We start from the raw sequence: 17,591 nt of genomic DNA on the forward strand, positions 1-17,591 counted from the left end.
GATATTAAAACTAGAATAACAGTCGCAAAACAGGCCTATGACAAGAAAAAACATATATTTACATCAAAAATATCCAAAATAATCCTTAAGAAATTTATAAAAACTTATATTTGGAGCATAGCATTATATGGGTGTGAAACATGGACAATGACGCAGAAGGAAAGAAAGATGCTTGAGGCATTCGAAATGTGGACATGGAGGAGAATGGAAAGGATAAGCTGGACGGAAAAACTAACGAACGAGGAAGTCCTGAAAAAAGTAAACGAGAGGAGAGCGTTGATTGAAATAATAAAGAGTAGAAGAGGCAAAATGCTGGGCCATCTTATACGACATGACGATTTCTTAAAGAGTATAGTAGAAGGAAGAATAGAGGGCAAAAGAGGAAGAGGAAGACCGAGGAATAACTACATGAGACAGATAAAAGAAACACTAGGTGTCATGTCGTATAGGGAGGTCAAGGATATGGCCTGGGATAGAGCTGGCTGGAAGAAGATGCATGAATTAATTGCACCGACAAGAAGAAACTCTTAAATGAAAAAAAAAACATAAAAACAGATTTAGGATAATTACTACGATCCTGATAGATATGACACACAATGACAGTAATAGAACGAGACATCATTATAAGCAAAATACGGAAGTATGAGCGAGATGGGGAGTATTCTTGTTTTGTCTTGCTGTGCGTGCGCTTTTTTTTGGATGGCTTGTATGCGTCAAAAAAATATGTTTTTATAACCCGTTCAAATTGTTTAACTATGTCGTGAATGAAGCAAATTTTTAATTGGTTATTTGCTGCGTCATTACGCCCAAAGATTTCGGAGTAGAAATTATGGAATGCATAATTCACATAGTGTGTTGCTCGTTGTATTTATGACATTGGCAATGCGTTAAAGAGGGATAGACATATAAAAACGAATCCGCCTTTTGACTAGTCCGTAGAAGTCAAATTCATTATGATATGTCACTTCATTTTATTGGCCGTATAACCCTACCAAATTCAGATATAAAATGCTTGCATACTTTCTACATAAACTGTGTCGAATATATAATCTAGTAATGTAAATGGACATAAATTTTACATAAATATTTTCTATACACTAGCCCGTTATGAATTGAGAAAAATAGCAACTGGTGATGTATCTTTCGTCCTCTTTTTACTAATTACATTTGCATAAGAAGAATGAAGACAACCATATGACTTACAGTTTTTATTTTATCATTCCTTCTATGTAATCGCTTGTTCTTAGATTACGCTTTTCTATTGCTGTTTCATAATTACACTCATACCATTTCTATGGTATTCTCTATCTACGGCAAAAAAATTATATGATATAGCTATAAAGTTCCTTTGTCTATTTTTCGAATAAAAAAAAATGGGTAATTAAAAACGAATAATTACACGTATATATTTATTTCTTTAACGCTTTCTGTAGTTTTAATAATGGAGCATTTTTGCTTTTCCTTTTCTCCTTTTTCAATTCTCCAGATTGAATGGCTTTCTTCATGACCTGAAATCATTATAAAATACATAATCATAGTAAAGTGACGTTTAAGAATTTCGTATATAGATGTATATGGATTAAAAAGTATGTTAAAATATATTTATCAGTTGAGTGACATCTAGTTCCCAAACCAAGCAATACGTATATTATGGGAGTCTGTATGGGAGTGTGTATGTGAGTGTGTATGGGAGTGTGTGTGAGAGAGTGTATGAGAGTGTATATGAGAATGTGTATGAATGTTTGTACGAGAGTGTGTATAAGAGTGTGTATGAGTATGTGTATGAGTATGTGTATGAGAGTGTGTATGAGTATGTGTATGAGAGTGTGTATGAGAGTATGTATAGGAGTGTGTATGAGTATGTGTATGAGAGTGTGTATGAGTATGTGTATGAGAGTGTGTATGAGTATGTGTATGAGAGTATGTATAGGAGTGTGTATGAGTATGTGTATGAGAGTGTGATATTATTACTGATCTTACCTGTAAAGCATTATCCTCGCTCTTAACAAACATAGCAGGGTCGTTCAACGTGGGATACTTGAACGAGAACCCTCGGGGGAACAGGGGCCGAGAGAGGAGAGATTCCAGTTGCCTCTTCTTGGACTTTAAGGCTTTTTCTGTAGACGGAACCACGTCCTTGACAGGACTGTGAGTGAGTTAAGGTTTTCTAGAAGCTTTTTGATTGTTATTAAAATATATACTTTTTTTATTGTTATAAATATTTTTTAATTGTAGGTTATTAATCATCCGCCATTTTGAATGTCCCATGACCTTAACAAATTGACGCCATTTTTGGATTACAATTAGGAGTTCGGGGAAAAATAATGGTAATAATCATCAATTTTTATTACATTTATTAAAATCATTATACCCTGTCCAGTTTACCATCACCTCTGGAAATAATCGTGATTAATATCTGGTGAAGTTGTCATGATGGATCAACTGACTTGAAGTCACTAGTCTTTTTTTTTTTGGGTGAAAATGGTATGGTAACCTCGCCTGCGCTAACGGGATACGCTGGCGGAGCACTAGTGAAGAGTGATAGATGAGAATGAAAACAGGCCAGTTAGCCCATCATGATGAATTCATCAGGAATTAACCATGATAGTTTCCAGGGGGAACCGCGAGGAGGTCGACCTGGTTGGCTATATTGTTAGCAATAGGATTCTCAGTCTCCATTACTAACAATCCCTTTCAGCATCACGCTGTGCCCCCTAGAAACCATAGTGGTTATTACACCATTCAAGATGAAACCATCACGATGGTTTAACTTACCTGCCTTTTCATCCTGATCTATCATTCCTCATTGGAGCCCCGCTGGCGTATATCGATAGCACAGCTGGGGTTACCATTCGATTATCATCCATATAAAGAAAAAGGACTTGAATTCACTATCATTCCTCACCGGTACCCCGCTAACTTATAACTTTTACCAATGGAGCAGGGGATGGAGGGTAGGGATTTCCCATACCATTTTCATCCGTTGAGAAAAAAGTTCTTAAAAGGATACAGTTCGTCGTCATCTATAATCATGTCCATTTCTTTTGCGAGTTTGTCCCGCCAGCCCAGCGCCTGCACAACGCGGCGCTTCTTCAGCATCAGGGCGTCAAGTTCGCGAGCCACCGCCACCAGCTCCTTGAGGGTGGACAGCGCGTGAGCGGGCACCGGGAACGTCGGCAGTTCAGATGCTAGAATAGAATAGAAAAACAATTATTTTTATTCCATTAAATTTAATTTTACTTCCCACGCTTTTAGAAGTAGAAAAACCTAAAAAGCCACCCACTTTCTAGAAGATGTATCAAGATAAAACATATACCAGATTTTAAGTTACCAGAGGGAGACTTTCTACAAAGGTTGTTTGCTTGAGCATCTCTGTCCCATTCGTGTTTCAACCGTGAAGCACTTGTGTTTGAAAGCTGAAATATGGCAGTAAGTTTACAGAGTACAGAAGAATACTTACGTATGTAAATTCTCAGAAATGGCAACGCATAGGGGGGGGGGGGACATATATCCAATTTTGTGCAATATTTTTTTACTTTTTATTTTCTTTTATTTGTCTGTTTCCAAAAATTGTTATTTTCGCATCTATGGGTCCTATTAAAATCCCCTTACATTATTTTATCTTAAATATCCCCAAAGTAGAGACAATGTTAAGTTACAATTTTATGTACTAAAGAATCTTATTAATATAATAAACACAAAGATCAGAACAACAAATTCAGACCAAAAATATTGTACACTCCATTGCGCTGAGAGATTAATCTTTGTTGTTTATTTTTTAATTGCCATAATTATTAGTAGAAATATAAAAAAAAAAACTATTATCGATGTATATACCTATCAATAATTGTAATTTAATATGTATTTGTTATTTTGAATAATTTATTAACATAAATGAAGTATACCTACTTTAATTGCCTACAACGCTTCATTCCTCTTTCAATCATAATGAAATGAAATGAAATGAAATGAAATGAAACGAAATGAAATATTTATTTGCTTTAAACAGACATTTGACATTATAAGGGCCATGTGACAAAACTTTTTGGCATCTGTTTAATTGCCTTAAAATTGTAGGCGTGCAAATCTAATTTATTCCTTAAATAAGGATACAAATTTACATAATTACATCCTTACACACTTATAGTGTTTTCTGGAAATAATGTATATGGCAAAACAACGTTTGCGGGGTCAGATAGTTTTATTATATTAATAAGATTCTTTAGTACATAAAATAATCATCCAAGTGTATGTGTCCCGGTTGCATCCTAATTGGAGCCCAGGGTACGCTTGCAAGCGACACCATATGTGACTTGACAAGATCAGCTTTTTACAAGAGCGACTGCCGTCTGACCTCTTAACCTGAAGGAGAATGCTTTCCCGTTATATGGGTGCTTGTAGGTACATACGCCTTTAAATTTCTTCTCTAGCATATGCAGGTTTCCTCACGATGTTTTCCATCACCGTTTAAAGCGAGTGATAATTTAGAAAAATTGATAAATCCGTACATAAGTTAGAAAATAACTCATTGGTACAGGCCCCAGCCGTGACTCGAACCAAGACCCTCATGCACGAGAGTACGGTACAAACACCGCTGGGCTATCACCGCTTTCTTTAGTACATAAAATTTGTACAATTAAAATGCAATACTTACTTTTGTTAAGTGTCTTGCACAATTTGGCGTAAAGATACGCTTCTGACGGCTCCATCATGAGTATTGTGAGACCTTCCTTGTTGGCGCGAGCGGTGCGTCCGCTGCGATGCACGTAGTTCTAAAATAAAAAATATATAATCTAATCGACGATACCAGAGGGAGATTTTGTACAAAAGTCATTTGCTTGGGTACCTCTGTACCATTCGTGTTTCTACCGTGAAGCAGTTGTGTTTCGGTTTGAAGGGCGTGATATGCCGTGAATTTACAAGGTACAGAGGAATAACACCTAAATCCTCAGGAATGGCAACGCATGGGGGGTATCATGGGCGAAACAGTATACTCTGTTATGTCTATGGTACTGCTCATGTCTATAGGCGATGGTTACCAGTTTCCATCAGGTGGGCCGTCAGCTTGTTTGCCATTCTAAGTTGTATAAAAAAAAAGGATTGGTTGAGAAAAAAATAAACAATCAGTTTGTTCAACAAACTGATAAAGACAAGACAAACAATTTTAAAGTAATTTTATGAATGATTTTACCTCAGCAGTTTTGGGCACTTGGAAATGTATGACGTGGTCCACGTTAGGTATGTCCAAGCCTCGCGCCGCCACGTCGGTCGCCACCAATACACCATGTGGGTCATCTCTAAATCTGTTAAAAGAAAATATTTTTCTAGCTTTTATCTGCGATTTCACGTAACAAGGTTATGTCGATTAGCTGGAAAAAACAGTAAGGTATGCACGCTTCTCCATCCAATATAGCACATATACTAATTTCATAGTAATCGCTATGTAGGATTAATTGTAGGCTTCAACTTATATGTTTCTCAAACATGCTTGGAAAAGTGATCATTATTTTGACAATCTTCTTCGAGATAAATCAAAATTGCCGTACTTGCCAGATACATGCGGGCAGCGGCCGGCAAAAGTTGTATGAAAATCCATATCTGTCATGTTTTGCGGCCAGATAAATTACTACGTAAACTCATATCTGTCCTGTAATTTAAAAATGGAATAACCTTTTACTTCGAAACATGGCTACCAAGGAGTTAACTAATAAAAGGGTTTATTTAAATTTCGAATTGGCTTGCAAATATAAAGCTGTTTATTGAAAAATAAAACAAAGGCACATTATGGCGCGTGAAAAATTATTATTATTCGTTATTCGTCATTGAATTTAAAAAGTAAAATTGTGTTTTTGATTTCCGCGCATTGTTTGAGAAAAGTACTATACAAGCCTTGGCCACAACTAGGCATTGATGACTCACGTATGTGCCTCGGCTATGCCTCGGCCCACATTTGCACGTTCGTCCATCAATGCCTCAGTTGCTGGCCGCTGCAGTAATGTAATAATCAATATACAATAAATATTTTACAATAAAACAAATAAATTTTGAATCGTCCAAGTCAACAAAACACTCTCTCTGGTCGCTGCCCGTGCGCGGTACGCGCGCGCTTCCAACAATCACAAAGCGCCTGCACGACCTGCGCGCACATCTTGCGAGTGAGTCCCGTGACCAAGTGTCATGATATAAATACGAGGGTCATTTGAAAAGTTCTTAGCCTAACATGGTTAAAGTCATTGTTTTTTTTTTATAACTACCCTCATTTTTTTTATAACTATCCTCATTCAGTAATTATAGTCTAAAGACATGAACAGAATCATGTATATCTCAGAATTAACTCGATTATTAACTTATACTTGCCTTTCGAGGTTTTTTAGACGCTGTCTTTGCGGCATGCTGGCATGCAGTGGCAGTAGCGGACACTTGAGTAAAGAGAACAGTTGTGCCAACCTGCAAATAACAATATCGTTACCGGTGTAGGATATTTTTTAAGTTTTCCTTTTCTCCACTGGTATATAGGAGTCATAAATATAAAAAAAAACTACTAGCTTTTACCCGCGACTTTGTTCACGTGAGCGGGATATGTTCACTGACCGAAATAAAAAGTAGCCTAAGTCCTACACCATCGTAAATAGTATACCAAATTTCATTAATGACTAATTGAGGCCCCATGAAGTAACAAACAAACACACTTTTACATTCATATTGTTACTAGAGATATAACCCGGTTACAAACGGTGTTTAAGAAATGTATTTTTATATCGAAAATTTAGTTGGAAAACAGATACTAGATGGCGTTGTTGACAATGTGAAAGTCGCTGTTAAGGTTTTCCTGTATTTTGATGACCTGCCTTAGAGAGAATTAATAGAAAAATCATATCATTCCTACTGTGTTGTGTTGTTTCATTCGACACCATCGGTAGCAGATTTTTGACTCACGGTACTTAGTTATTCAAACGGTTAGATAGAATTTTCGAAAATAATACACAGTCAATGTTATTCGCTAATAATTTAACTTTTTATAGGTTAAAGATTATTTAAAATCGTTTAAGCTTATCCGTTGCAAACACACACAAAATAAAACCTTTCTTTAAAAATATTAGCATATTTTAAAGGAAAATTACATATTAATACATGATAAAGTTGTAAAGTTTTACTAGCTAACACACAAGTTTGCTTTATATGGCACATTGTAAAAAAATGAAAAAGTTTTCTCTTGTAATCGCCTGGTCCGTAAGTTCCTATCATTGAACTGACATTCCCAAAAACACTTGGCTTTGGCCCGTGTCTAAAACTACCTCTAAATGAGAGATATAACAAATTAAATAAAAAAAATAATAATATTTATTAAATCCAAAAATACATGTTTCAATTTTAAATTTGTTCCCAAAACTTCACACTAGAATTCCCTGTGTCGTGAAGTCTTGAAAGGGCACAAGACTGCTTACAAAACTTATTAACTAATATATAAACTTGCTACCTAATATACAAACTTTAGATACATAAACAACTTAGATTTATGGGTTTTACATGCAAACCTCTATGCTTGAATTTAATTAAATTCCCTTAATCTCTTCTTACGATACCCAAGATAAAATATTTATTTATAATTTATAATAATTTAAATACAATTTCCATTATTTATATTATGTTATTATTCATATTGTTAATATCTTTACTCGTATAATGACATTTAATAATTTAATTCTATTTTAATGTTTATCAAACACAAGGCACGCTGTGGTCGCCTATAAATGTAAGAACAGTTAGATCTAATCTACCAGTGTGTTGTATTGAAATGTTACGCTGTATCTTATGTTGATAATACTATAAATAAATAAATAAATAAAAGAAAGGGTATCCCATTATAAATGGGGACCACACGATGCAATTAAATTAATATATAAAAAAATCTAATTGCAACTCACCTCCTCACACATCCTATAGAGTTGCAAAACACTATTGTACGGCCTGGATGATTTTTCAATATGTAGTAGAGGTATGCGTCTTTCTGTTCCAGCGAACACGCTATCCGACTCTCCGTTAACGTTTCTGATGTACCTGTTAAAATATATTTATTTACATTATTGTTATACACAATAATAGAATGTATAATTTATTATTTCATTTCAAATGTATTTTAATTATCGAGTACCTAAATGATAAAATTGTACAAGAACCGGACTGTAAATGGCAATGAATATGGACTAACTTAATTAGCCACTCACTGACTACTACGATATAGGCCTGCGAGCCTAGTGTAGTAATCACTGTTTAATAAATTGTGTACCCGATTTTTAGCTACAAAAAAAAAATACAAGATAATAGTTTTTTTTTATACAACTTAGAATGGCAAACAAGCTGACGGCCCACCTGATGGAAAGTGGTAACCGTCGCCTGTAGACATGAGTAGTACCATGGACATAACAGAGTATACTGTTACGTAATGATACCCCTCATGCGTTGCCATTCCTGAGGACTCAATTTTATTCCTCTGTACCCAGTAAATTCACGCCATATCCCACCCTTCAAACCGAAACGCAGCCATGCAAACACAACTGCTTAAAAATTATACCAAAAAAATATTATGAAATCGACAAATAGGTCTTAACCCCATCGATCCATCGTAACCCCTCGAGCGTCTATGCATCATACCGAACAAAAATGTGGTACCGCGCGCTAATGCAACAGCGTCTGTTGCATAACTAGAATTTGCAGCGTCGTTTTCATTAAATTTATTTAGATAAGAAATCCATTTATCCATAACCTCTAATCGAAAATTGGTAATTTCAAAAATCGGTGACGCAGTGGGTGTAGCGAGCTAGCCTAGAGCCGATCGTTCCACAACTTAATATTGTTACAAGTAGATAAATATATATAATATATAAATAAATAAAATATAAAAGATAATGACTAGCTACTATTATTATATAGTAGAATCTCGATTATTCGAATCAAATATAAGCAGGTTTATTCCGTATAATCGAAAATCCGGATAATCGATTTCGAAGTCAAATCGAATAATAATTAAATTTTAATATTTTTTGTTATATAAAATGTTATATATATGTTATTTAGACAATACGATATAAAAAAAATTATGAGCTATAAAGATAATGGATTACATAAATACATAATTACCCAATTAATACTATAATACTATTTCTAAATCGGTAATTAGAGCTGTGAATAATAAGTCCGGATAATCGAATATACGGATAATCGAAATTCTACTGTAATGAATTATTGTAGATATGTGCCAGACTTAATTTAAATTTAAGAGGAAACTAATGAATTTAATATCACATTGCATGTAAGTTCGTACCTAGATTCTGCACCGTTATATCCACAACTTTGGGGTCGGTCATGCCCAGCATGTTGACGAGCCTCTTGATCTTCTGTTGGGGAGTCATCTTCTCTATCTTTCTGTTTATAATTTTTCCTCTCTTCGTTACCTATTATTACAATGGAATTTCAATTGCGTCTTTTAGCACATAATCATGAAGAATGCCCAGTGGATTCATGCGATTCGGATTAATCGGAAACATTAATAATTAGGAAAAGCCATTCGTGTTTACGCCATGAAGCAGTTTTTTATAACACTTATCTGATAGTACCGCCGTCTATGACCACCCGCAATACCAGAAGCATTGCAGGAGTACTGCGAGTCTTTTAAAAAGGAATATGCTGTTTTCTTGAAGGTTATGATGTCGGTTAGGAAATACTGCTGCTGGATGTTGATTCCAAGAAAGGTTGTGCGTGAAAGAAAGTGCCTTGAAAAACGCATAGTAGTGGACCGCCACTTATACCGCCCGGCACGGCAAGCAGCTGCGGTCGGCGGCGACGCCACACATATCCTCTCGGAACACAGAAGTTGACATACCTCAACACCTGGTTGATGCTGATTTTATCCCTTATTTTACTTGTTTTTATATGGCTGTGTTTTACAGCGCACGAAGGGTATTATGGGCGACCATGGTACTGATCATGTTTATAGGCAACGTTTACTACTTTCCATCAGGTGAGCCATCAGCTTGTCTGCCATTCTAAGTTTCTAAGGGAGACTTTGTACAAAAATCGATTGCTTGGGTACTTCTGTCCCATTCGTGTTTCAACCGTGAAGCAGTTTTGTTTGCATGGCTGTGTTTCGGTTTGAAGGGTGAGATATGGCGTGAATTTACTAGGTACAGAGGAATAACACCTGAGTCCTCAGGAATGGCAACGCATGGGGAGTGTCATGTGCAAAACAGTATACTCTGTTATGTCCATGGTACTGCTCATGTCTGTAGGCGACGGTTATCACTTTCCATCAGGTGGACCGTCAGCTTGTTTGCGATTCTAAGTTGTAGAAAAAAAAAACATAAAAAACACACAGTAGTTTCAGGTATGCGTTAATTATAATCACCAGTTAGTTGGAATTATTTAGTTTAATTCCGCTACCATTAGTTACCTATTATTATCAACCAGTTTCTGCTTACAATGACATCTCTATTACCTTCTTCCCCTTCATATGAGCGGGCAGCTCGTGCACCATGGTGAGAGTGGCGGAGAACACGAAGTTCTGGCGAGTGCTGCATCTGACCTCATCGGAGTTCAGTCGCTCCAGTAGCGGCTGTAACTCCTCGAAGTGTCCTCGCTCTATCATGCGATCCGTTTCGTCTATGGCTAGGAATCTATGACATAAATACAGAGTGTCCCAAAAATATGCACATACTAATATTAATGTAATAACTACTAGTTTAACTTATGTGTTATTAGATCGAGAAAAGTCGACTAGTTTCGGAGTCAAACCGTGGTCCTTATTCACATTCTAATTGCTAGTAACGAAGACTAAGAGCCCCATTGATAGCAATATACCCTGTCAGGTCGAAGTCTACGCGATCCGCTCTTAATAATCATCGTGCTAAATTCCAGGTATGTTTATCACGATGAGTTAACCGACCTGCCGTTTCTTGCCTGACTGGTGCCTCGCCAGCGGATACCATTAGCGCAGGCGGAGTTACCATTCCATTGTCATCCATTAAAAAACTGATATACTTATGTATACATAAGAAGGAGTGGACCGCGTCCACCTCAGAAATATCTGGTGACCACCATAGTGAAGCCACCACTAAGTGGAGCTTTTTATACCCAAAAACATGTCTGACAGTACATATGCGTCTTTTCTAAGGAGTCAGGCCCCCCTGGAACATTATCTCAAATACGCCAAAGCTGATGATAATATCGTAAAAAAAATCGCATTGAGAACCTCCTTTTTCGAAGTTGGTCAAAAATATAAACCAATATTGCTCACTTGACGCAGTCGAGCTGTTGCAAGTGGGGCTGTCCTTGCTGCAGCAGCTCCCAGAGACGGCCAGGCGTGGCAACCACCACCTCGGGACCTCGCGCCAGCACCCGCTCCTGCTTCACCGGCGCCAAACCACCCACAATTGTTGCTATTTTTATACCTAACAAAAAAAAAAGATATATACTATTTTGAATGATAAACAAGCATCCATATGATGGAAAATGACACCGTCGACTACAGACATGATCAGTTCCATATTCGTGTCTATGTTTTACATACTATTACAGTAAATTCAACTATCTTTCAGATTGAGAATTTAGCGTAAAAGTAAAAGACAAAGTAGTTCAATAACTAAAATAGTATGGTAGGGTATGTTTGCACATGGGAGGTATTTAAAAAAAATTATATAAGGGGTCTTAATAAGAACAATAGATGCAATTTTTTTTTTTTTTTTTTTTTAATTTATCTGATTGTCTGTTTTTTGTTTCGACATCACACAAAAACTATTGCACCAAATTGGATGCGCTTTTCGATGCTTTTGTTGATTATTGATATTGATGATTTGATTGTTTTTGATGACTTTCAACTTAAAAATCAGCATGTTTTATTTTGTCATATATAAATGGCATAATGTGTTTTTTCTATTTGTGAAATTTACGCGTACGAAGTAACGGACACAAAGCTAGTATATAATAAAATTTGGAGTGGTTATTATAAAATATATAGACACATATTTATATAGACACAAAATAGAACGGAAATAATAGAAAACTGTTACCAGAAAAACAGTCTTCTTCTAAGTTTAAAATATCTGCATAGAATAACCCCATGGCCGTAATTAAGGGGGGGGGATTGAGGGGCTATGCCCTACTTTAAAAGGCCCAATGTCCTACCTTAAAATGAAAGGCCTTAAGAAAATTAGACAGGATCGCTTTTGCAAAGTCACTTAATTATGGCTTCTGTCTTAACAAAAAGTTCTTTTGCCCTACCTTAAACTTAGGTCTAACTATGGCCCTGGATGACACACAAGGAACTAAACAGTTGCTTAATATGAATAGACCTTAATTCTGTTGAAATAAAGATCATTTCTAACACCGTGTAATTTTTACCTGTATATTTAGCGACCGCGATCAAATGCCTGCTAATCTGTATAGCAAGCTCTCTTGTAGGCGTTAAGATCAGAGCATACAACGGTTTTCCCGTCTTAGTGACTATATGGCCTGGTAACTCCACATTGTCTATGACCTTTACGCATCCAATGCCTGCAAAAATTTTTAATGATTACAAAATAAATTCTAAAATCAAAGTACAACTTTATTGTTAAGTTTTGTAAGTACACATTATATTTTAATTTAGTAACTGTGTTAATAATCATCTGTTTAATTTACTTGTTATTTGGTCGAGAAAGCTCGACTAGTTTTAGAATCATCTAGGACCAAGGACTAAAGGTCCCAGATGGTTCCGAAACTAATTGAGCTTCTGCATCCAAATTACACATAAATGAAACCAGTAATTACTACATTAAAATATTTAAAATGTTAACAATTTTTTACCAAAAACACATAACTTAAAGTTGATGACATAAATCGTAATGAAATATAATCAAGTCAAACATTTACTTTACTACATTTACAATAACTGAATAGCCTTCGAGATATAGACATATTTTATAGAATCAATTTAATAAAGTATATAATAATTTACTAAGAATTATCACGTTCGTATTGTCTTTATGACATAACCAATCATTTATAATATAATCATTGTAATCATGAAATTAAAGTTAAAAAAAATATGGTCATAATTTATATATTTTATTTTAATACAATTTGATGTATAATTGTGATTAAAATACTAGAACACTTACTGAACAATATATGAAAATAAATTAGAAAATAAATTTATACCTTCTTCATTCTCCTCTTCACTTTGACGAATATCACTTTCATCTCCTGAATCTTCACCATGCGAGTCTTCACTGGCTACTTCTTCATCATCACTTCCTTTATCTTCACTAAAAGCATCGTCACTCTCAGTATCAATATCATCTGATACTTCACTTCTATCAGTAACTGCTGAATCATTACCTGTGGTTTCATCATCACTCGAGTCCACCAAATCATCGGAGTCGAGCATCTCTGAGAGATGTGTGTAATTATCACTGTCATCACTGTCTATGTCTTCATCAGACATTTGTTTTTTTCTTATAGGCACGTCAAACTCTTCTATAAAATCGTCATCATTATTTCTATACTTTTTAATGATCTTTTGTTTTTTCAATTTTATATCTTGATTTTTATCATTGGAATTAACTTTAGTAACTTGCCCACTTTTATTTTTTGTACCTTTTTTCATATCAATACTTGTTTCTTCACTGATTTCTTCATTATTGCCATCATCACTATCACCACTTCCGTAACCATCCTCAGATGATTCTTTCTCCTTCTTTTTCACTTCTTTATTTTTATTTTGCCTCTTATCTTTTTTAGATGGCTTCTTTTCCTCATTTTTTCTTTTCACAGATGTCTTTTTATATGGTATTTCATAAACGTCTAAACCAGCATCAGCTTTTTCCTTCAATTTCATAATACCAGTGAGTATGGGAAGGCCAAATGCAAGAGTTTTACCACTCCCAGTTTCAGCAGCACCCAAGATATCTCTGCGACCTGTAACAATGCAAAAAATTTAAGTCTCCATTGCTTGATTCTGCATCACTTTGAAGTTTTGAAATAGTGGATGAGACATTAACTAACAGTATTCCTTCTCTGATGCTTCTGGGAATGCAATTAGCTCAAATAAATCAATATATTAAATAAATAAAGTGTAAAATAAATAAATAAATATATTTACGAGCCTTCATAAATTTAGCTTACTGGATGTAAACATCTGTCAAATTTTAAAAAAGCAATTGAACGCTTTTTAATGTTTCCGATTGCTAGTGAACTAAAATGTTAATCATAGAGTGCATTGCATAAAAACTTAACACTAAAAACTTTGCACCTTTTTTTATTATAACACAACATGTGATCACATCATCCTGAACAAACACAGACAATATGGTCTATGACATGATCAACTGAAAAGAGTATGATTTACTCTCTGTGCTCAATCATATGTCAACTTACTAAGTACTTTTTCATGCTATGTTTGAAGGACCTCATGGTATAGGATAAAGAAAAATCTCGGAAAAGGCTATTTCATATTGTTATAATATGTGTAAAGAGTTGACAAATTTAATTGTACATGAATGCAAGCAATCAACCATATATGGATGTAATTGCTGGACCATCCCTATGGTGTAATTTCGATATCTACCTCATATTTTACTCTAGAATTTTTAGATACCAATTTGCCAAAAAATAAAAATTTTGAGTGATAGCTGAATAAGAATATTGTATGAATAATGTTTTGATTTGCTAGCAAAGCAGAGAGAGAGTGTTTTCAAATAGCTACTTAGAATTTTTTTTTTTAAATAGACTAAGTTGCGAAGTTACAGTACTTCAGTAAGCTAAATTTATGAAGGCTCTTAATAGTGGAGGAGTAAAAATGATGTCTTTATACTAAGATATTTGTTGTCTTACATGATCAAGCGGCTTGAGTTAAGCACACATCTTTTGTCATTTGTAAAGTAAAGAACAAGGAGCAACAGGACAATGTGCATATGCTTAATGTTAACCACTTTACCATTAAAAGACCCTTTAACATACCATGAATAGCAGCTGGCAAAGTCAACTGTTGTATTTTTGTGGGCTTTTTAAAATTCAACTCCATTAGCGCTTTCAATATTGGCTCGGGGAGTTTAAACTCTGCCCATGTCAACATATCCTCAGGTGTCAACTCTGACACAACTTTTGTGATATCTTCCCCTAGTTTCATTTTGAGTTTTTTATTATTTTCAACCTCTTTTTGTGCATTTGTATTAGATATTTCTTTATTGTCATCCTTTTTAGGTGCGTTACAATTAGACATGTCTTTCTTTTTCTTTTTGTGTTTTTTATTTTTTTTACTATTTATCCCTCCAATTTGTTTGGCTACATTATCAGTATTATTCAATGATGGTGTAACTGTATTACAGCTTTCAACAATAAACCCATTGCTTAATTTAACTTTTTTTGTTGGAACTTGAGGTACTTCTTCTGCCTGTGTTAATGTTTTGCGTTTTTTTGCTTTCTTCTGTATTTTTTTCTGTAAATTAATTTTAGCAATATTATTATTAATTTTTCTTATTATTATTATAATAAGAAAAATTTTATTTATTATCAAAGTATGTTAGTATAAATACAGAATTTATCATTGATTTCTACATTAGGCTGACCATATCCTGTAGGAATCAGGAATCATAATACTGTATACATGCCTACAGAAATTAACATAGGCTTTCTACTAGTATCAATAATTACCTACCCTACTAATTTGTAAAGGCCTTTGCCAATAGGTAGTAAGTATATAATTTACAATGTGTTATAAATATGTAAATTATGTACACAGTAAATACATCAAATTAAAACTAAAATCAAATTAAACTTTACATATACTTAAACAGTTCAAAATCATATATGTTTATGTATATATGTATATGTATTATTGTATACAGGTATGTATGTATTTTGATTTCAATTATATGAGTTACTTTGTATATATTACAACATATTTATTATTTCTTAATAGAAACAGCTATACTGTTTCCTCCTATTATTGTATGCATACTGCCCGCCAGTAATTAATGCTCCTTTTCACTCAGGGTTTGCTCGAAGAAAACTCTTAGAGTTAAGCTCGCCTGTTGTACACCTTTATTTAATATATATATTATATGTTTGTAATTTTTTGTGTACAACAATACAAGAATAAATAAATAAATAAATATATTGAAACCTTTAATTTTTTATTATAGATATATTACGTTTTTATTCAAAATAAGAAATTACATTTGGCCACTTTGATTGTCATAATAAGTAACAAAAAGTTATAATTTTAAAAACACCTTTTATTAACTTAATCATACTTTCACTAGTGGTTTAATAGTTTTTGACGTCTTAAGGTTATTCCACGAATAACCTTAAGACGTTAAGACGTCAGGTATTTATTTCATATCTCAAAATTACTAAAATCAAAGATTTGTAATCTTAAGGGAACTAATGTTCGACTCCTTGTACATGCAGGATTTTCCTAGCTACAAAGATAAGCAAACAAGGGTAGAGACTATTTAATATTTAAATTAAAATAATGACAAAACATGTGATTTTACCTTTCTGGTACAATTGTTTGTCTCTCTATCAAAACCATAACTTGTACATTCTTCGAGGCCCACGAAACCTTGAAACTTATCTGTCATTGAAATAGGAAAACCGTCCAACGAAACAGGATCCCATTTCATATTTTTTAACTTTTTACTCATGTTTTATGAATTAAAAAATAGTTTACTGAAATAATAAAAGCACGGCGTGAAAATAAACATAACCTAAAAATATGTTTTGACATTTTTGTGACACAGCAGCCAGTAGTCACAAGTCACTTCGAAAAAAAATGTTTATATAAAGAAGTCTATGCTAAATTCATTGAAGATTAGGTATACATTATATAAGCCAAATGCTTTCTGATACTGATTATAAATACCTAATATAAATAACAATCTAAATATATAAAATTTTGGAAAGAGGCATTAATATGCCTACATAATTAATGTGTTCTAGATCTATTTTATCAAACGAGCATTAATTTATTTCATTGGGTTCATTTCATTAATGCTTGCAAGTGGTTGCATAGATATTTTACAGTATTATTAATATGGACAGTTGGTACCCAACTCTTAAATAATATGAGACTACCAAAGATGTTGAAATAGTCCTTTTTCGTAGGGCAGAATCTTGAAACAACAGATATATAATATATATAATTATAGCTAATAAATATTTTATGTTGCCTTCCTATTATGTTGCATAAAAATATACCTATATATAACATGATAATAATATTATACTCATAAATAGAGAGAATATGAGTTAAGTGCGATTAGTTCAAAATCTCTTGTAATTTGGGCATTAATAGAAAATTACATTCATCATTTAAAAGTAAGTAAAAAAGTAAGCACAGACACTTGCATTTTTATCAATTACAAATACCGAATTAGACAGTGGAAATATACATGATTTTGTCTTTGGATATGAATTGTTGATCTTAAAAGATATCGCCATAACAATTTCATAAAAAAACATTTAAAAATACATTTCTTAAAATTGTGAATAATTTTTATGTATTCAATGTAATATTTACCTTAATGTTATTAATTAAAAACTGACAGAAAATAATA

At 33.9% G+C, this 17,591-nt stretch overlaps 1 protein-coding gene across 1 annotated transcript; it reads right to left on the reverse strand.

Moving 5' to 3' along the window:
* Window positions 1-1,395: 1,395 nt before the first annotated feature.
* On the reverse strand, window positions 1,396-16,785 carry LOC113515045 (ATP-dependent RNA helicase DDX24). The gene is made up of 14 exons (XM_031912039.2): window positions 16,530-16,785; window positions 14,992-15,469; window positions 13,192-13,950; window positions 12,394-12,546; window positions 11,291-11,444; window positions 10,493-10,670; window positions 9,323-9,452; window positions 7,926-8,058; window positions 6,358-6,447; window positions 5,192-5,303; window positions 4,655-4,772; window positions 3,011-3,188; window positions 1,981-2,146; window positions 1,396-1,508 (listed from the first exon to the last, which is right to left on the reverse strand). The coding sequence occupies exons 1-14, from the start codon at window positions 16,677-16,679 to the stop codon at window positions 1,410-1,412; spliced, it is 2,898 nt and encodes a 965-aa protein (XP_031767899.2). The 5' UTR covers window positions 16,680-16,785; the 3' UTR covers window positions 1,396-1,409.
* Window positions 16,786-17,591: the final 806 nt, after the last annotated feature.

This window comes from Galleria mellonella, unplaced genomic scaffold (genome assembly GCF_026898425.1).
Source record: "Galleria mellonella isolate WM207_F2 unplaced genomic scaffold, CSIRO_AGI_GalMel_v1 utg1053, whole genome shotgun sequence".
In the NCBI taxonomy this organism is placed as follows: Eukaryota; Metazoa; Arthropoda; class Insecta; order Lepidoptera; family Pyralidae; genus Galleria; species Galleria mellonella.

Bases quoted from the DNA above. Each gene is read 5' to 3' on its own strand.
- LOC113515045 (XM_031912039.2), bottom strand. From the start codon at position 16,679: ATGAGTAAAAAGTTAAAAAATATGAAATGGGATCCTGTTTCGTTGGAC. The intron at 15,470-16,529 runs GTAAAATCACAT...ATTAATTTACAG, and splicing joins CAAACAATTGTACCAGAAAG to AAAAAAATACAGAAGAAAGC. The intron at 6,448-7,925 runs GTGAGTTGCAAT...TGTTATTTGCAG, and splicing joins TCTATAGGATGTGTGAGGAG to GTTGGCACAACTGTTCTCTT.